A 357-nucleotide genomic window follows, 5' to 3' on the forward strand; every position below is an offset into this window, starting at 1 on the left:
GGGAGCCCCTGCCAATCCCCAGGATTGAGAAGCCAAGCAAGAAGACAGTGGACAAGTACCATGCACTCTACATCAATGCCCTGTGCAAGCTGTTTGACCAGCACAAAGTTCAGTGTGGCTTTCCTGAGACCCAGGAGCTGACAATCATATAACGGGAACTAGATTCCCCCATTATTAAAGTCCTAAAGCATCGAGGGATCCATATAGGGTCACCCAGAAGGAAGAATTTAAGGAGAGATGAGGATCTCAGGCATGAGGGAGGCATGAAGGAGGCCAACAAAACCAGAAAGTACTTAACAAATCTGGTTCTGTGGAAGGAACCAGAGGGGCAGAGGAAGAGAAAGCAAAAACCCTCTA

The 357-nt window shown here is 48.2% G+C and overlaps 1 protein-coding gene across 1 annotated transcript in view; it reads left to right on the forward strand.

The window, feature by feature from the left end:
* DGAT2L6 (diacylglycerol O-acyltransferase 2 like 6) overlaps positions 1-340 on the forward strand; it is a 23749-nt gene extending 23409 nt beyond the window's left edge. Inside the window, exon 7 of the mRNA XM_077774978.1 lies at positions 1-340. This exon is cut by the window's left edge and continues 15 nt beyond it. Within this exon, the coding sequence (XP_077631104.1) occupies positions 1-152 (152 nt within the window). The 3' untranslated portion in view covers positions 153-340.
* Positions 341-357: the final 17 nt, after the last annotated feature.

Source organism: Crocuta crocuta, unplaced genomic scaffold, assembly GCF_008692635.1.
Source record: "Crocuta crocuta isolate KB4526 unplaced genomic scaffold, BGI_CrCroc_1.0 scaffold394, whole genome shotgun sequence".
NCBI lineage: Eukaryota > Metazoa > Chordata > Mammalia > Carnivora > Hyaenidae > Crocuta > Crocuta crocuta.